The 2500-nt window shown below is 35.9% G+C and overlaps 1 protein-coding gene across 1 annotated transcript in view; it reads right to left on the bottom strand.

The window, feature by feature from the left end:
* The window catches only part of LOC137992131 (C-myc promoter-binding protein-like), a 40739-nt gene that overhangs the window by 28683 nt on the left and 9556 nt on the right, over positions 1 to 2500 (bottom strand). The window contains exons 7-10 of the mRNA XM_068837265.1: positions 2316 to 2408; positions 1734 to 1876; positions 986 to 1052; positions 814 to 872 (exon numbers count right to left, since the gene is read on the bottom strand). Coding sequence (XP_068693366.1) covers positions 814 to 872; positions 986 to 1052; positions 1734 to 1876; positions 2316 to 2408 — 362 coding nt within the window. The remainder of the gene's footprint in view (positions 1 to 813; positions 873 to 985; positions 1053 to 1733; positions 1877 to 2315; positions 2409 to 2500) is intronic.

The raw sequence follows: 2500 nt of genomic DNA, 5'->3' as shown, positions 1-2500 counted from the left end.
CATTTGAGTGAAAATCAAGGAAGAATAGCCAGCAGTGAGAGGTAAATTTTTGACAATGTAGACAGTTATGTATACAGTAGTACCAGTAATTGACTTCTAATGAAACTCATGAAAACCAAACCAACATCAACAAATATTACTATACAAACAGCCCAGCTGTGTTTAGTTCAGTGTCTTTCATTCATAAGATTTGTCTCATAGGGAAGAACGACAACTACTGTCTACATACTAGTTATGCTACACTTGAGTAGTATACCATGGAAGATTCCACAAGTCACTTGTATTTTCTTGGTATAGACACAAGCCTTTAGCCATAGAAAATACAGTGGCCAGCAAGGCATGATGCTTATGGGAAGGTTGGCTGTAATACCATTAAATTGCACTGAATTAGATAGGAAGGATCAGTGGAATACTGATGAATATACAACGGCATTCCTACATTCTGATAGGCTGTATTTTCAATGGCACGGAATAAATAGCCATATACAACTCCACTGTGCCCTTCTACTGTACTTAGGAAAGGTCAGTTTGAGCCACAAAGGGTTGGAATTAAACAGTTCTTATTTGCAGTCTATGTACTTGCTCCAGAGTCATGCATTGTTTTAATTTAACCTTTCCCACTTCCCCCTCCCTCACCCCCTTTCAATGTTGACCGTTTAAGTTTTCAGCAATTTTTTGTATTGTTAGCAACATAGATAAGGGAGGAGGGGGCTGCAGTGTGGGAGATAATAATATACGTAAATTAATAACACCCCAGGAAGGTGACGTGTCTCCACTAATTTTGCAACTTTTTGTAGCAGTATAAAAGAGTACCTGACAGGAAGTGGTGTGTGGTAAGGCTGGCAGATTTCAAAAGGATCATACATGTTTGTCTATGGAAACAAAACCACAGAGCATTCAAAATTTAGAAAATAAAGACAATAATGACAAAAATCTACAGTAAACTCTAATCAAAATCAAATAAATCAATCAGCTGCATGCATACCTGTACAAGAATTCTTGGTCTCTGAGGTGATGGAAAAGGAACATCAAGCATCAAAATTGCTATGTACCTGAATGACACAACATATAAGGAACATACATGTATATGTAAATTACACTACAAGTAAGTAAGTAAGTAAGTAAGTAAGTACTGTAAGTAAGTAAGTAAGTAAGTACTGTAAGTAGGTACTGTAAGTAAGTAAGTAAGTAAGTAAGTAAGTAAGTAAATAAGTAAGTAAGTAATTAAGTAATTAAGTAATTAAGTAATTAAGTAATTAAGTAAGTAAGTAAGTGAGTAAGTAAGTAAGTAATTAAGTACGTAAGTAAGTAAGTAAGAAAGTGGCTCAGGATTTTATGTTTCAGACACCCCTGGACATGGAATGTCCAGGTCCAGGTCCTGGCATCAGAAACATTTGAAACTCTTTGGCTATTTTTTTTTTCATAAAGTAAATTAATTAGTATTTCTTATTACATCTCAGAGCACATCTCTCCACAACAAAGATACACCACTGGGTTATTGGCACTTCTTCCCAAACAACACTGTGTTGGGTGGTGCAGGAGTGTGGGCACGTTGTTGTTCTTCTTTTCAAGTTAGGATTGGAGGTACAGCATAGCGAGGACATGTGCATGCCAGTAGTGCATATGAAAAGCAATAAATTATTATTATTATTAAAGGAAAACATTTGGTTGGACCTTAAAATAATATTTATCATTCATTAAGTTGATTTCCAGTCAATTTCTGCCATTCATACCTCTCAATAGGAAACGGTTGAGCAGACACAGAAATACGATAAAGCTGAGACAGAAACTTCTTGAAAGCTTCAAAAAAAGGCCAGTGAGACAAGACACATATGCACTTGTTTGTGTGGGCAACCTTTCTGCCTTCTTCATAGTTCTGACAAGTAATACAAAACAGTCATACTACTGGGATGATTAATTTATGACAAGGGTTTGTTTTGTACATGAGCGTACTACTCTTACAAAATGACTTAATTACTTTTATAGTTGAAACACTGTTTTATTCTAGAAGGTCTTCAAGGAAGACCACTCTTTCAATAACAACACAAGTTGACAGTGAACTGAATCAAAGTACAAGAAACTTAAGGCAACTTTAAGGCTCCTTTTTCTACAACATTTAATACTCCTGTTCTTATGGTACAGGTACTCCTTCCCCCCCCCCCACCCGAAATGCCCATAACAATTATGCTAATCAATTTAAGTAACAACCTCAGATAGATGGAAAGCAGAGTTAACTTGAGAACACGAGTATCCACACTGTCATGTCCCTTCAATAACAAATTAACATCTATAATTCAATCTTTCACTTCTCTCACATTGTCACTGTTTAATTGCAAGGCTTGTTTCCTTTCCTCTGTGAGTTGATCCTCAGACAAAACTTCAAAAAATGTCACTGCAGCTCCATAGATCTTATAAAGGAAAACAGTTTTAATACATGTAGCATGCATGTTGAAAGATGTACAATCATGCAGACCTGTACAAGTATGATTAAATGCTATCT

This window comes from Montipora foliosa, chromosome 2, assembly GCF_036669935.1.
Source record: "Montipora foliosa isolate CH-2021 chromosome 2, ASM3666993v2, whole genome shotgun sequence".
Classification (NCBI taxonomy): Eukaryota; Metazoa; Cnidaria; class Anthozoa; order Scleractinia; family Acroporidae; genus Montipora; species Montipora foliosa.
The sequence above is the reverse complement of the archived record's forward strand: the minus strand, read 5'-3'. Positions and strand labels throughout refer to the sequence as shown.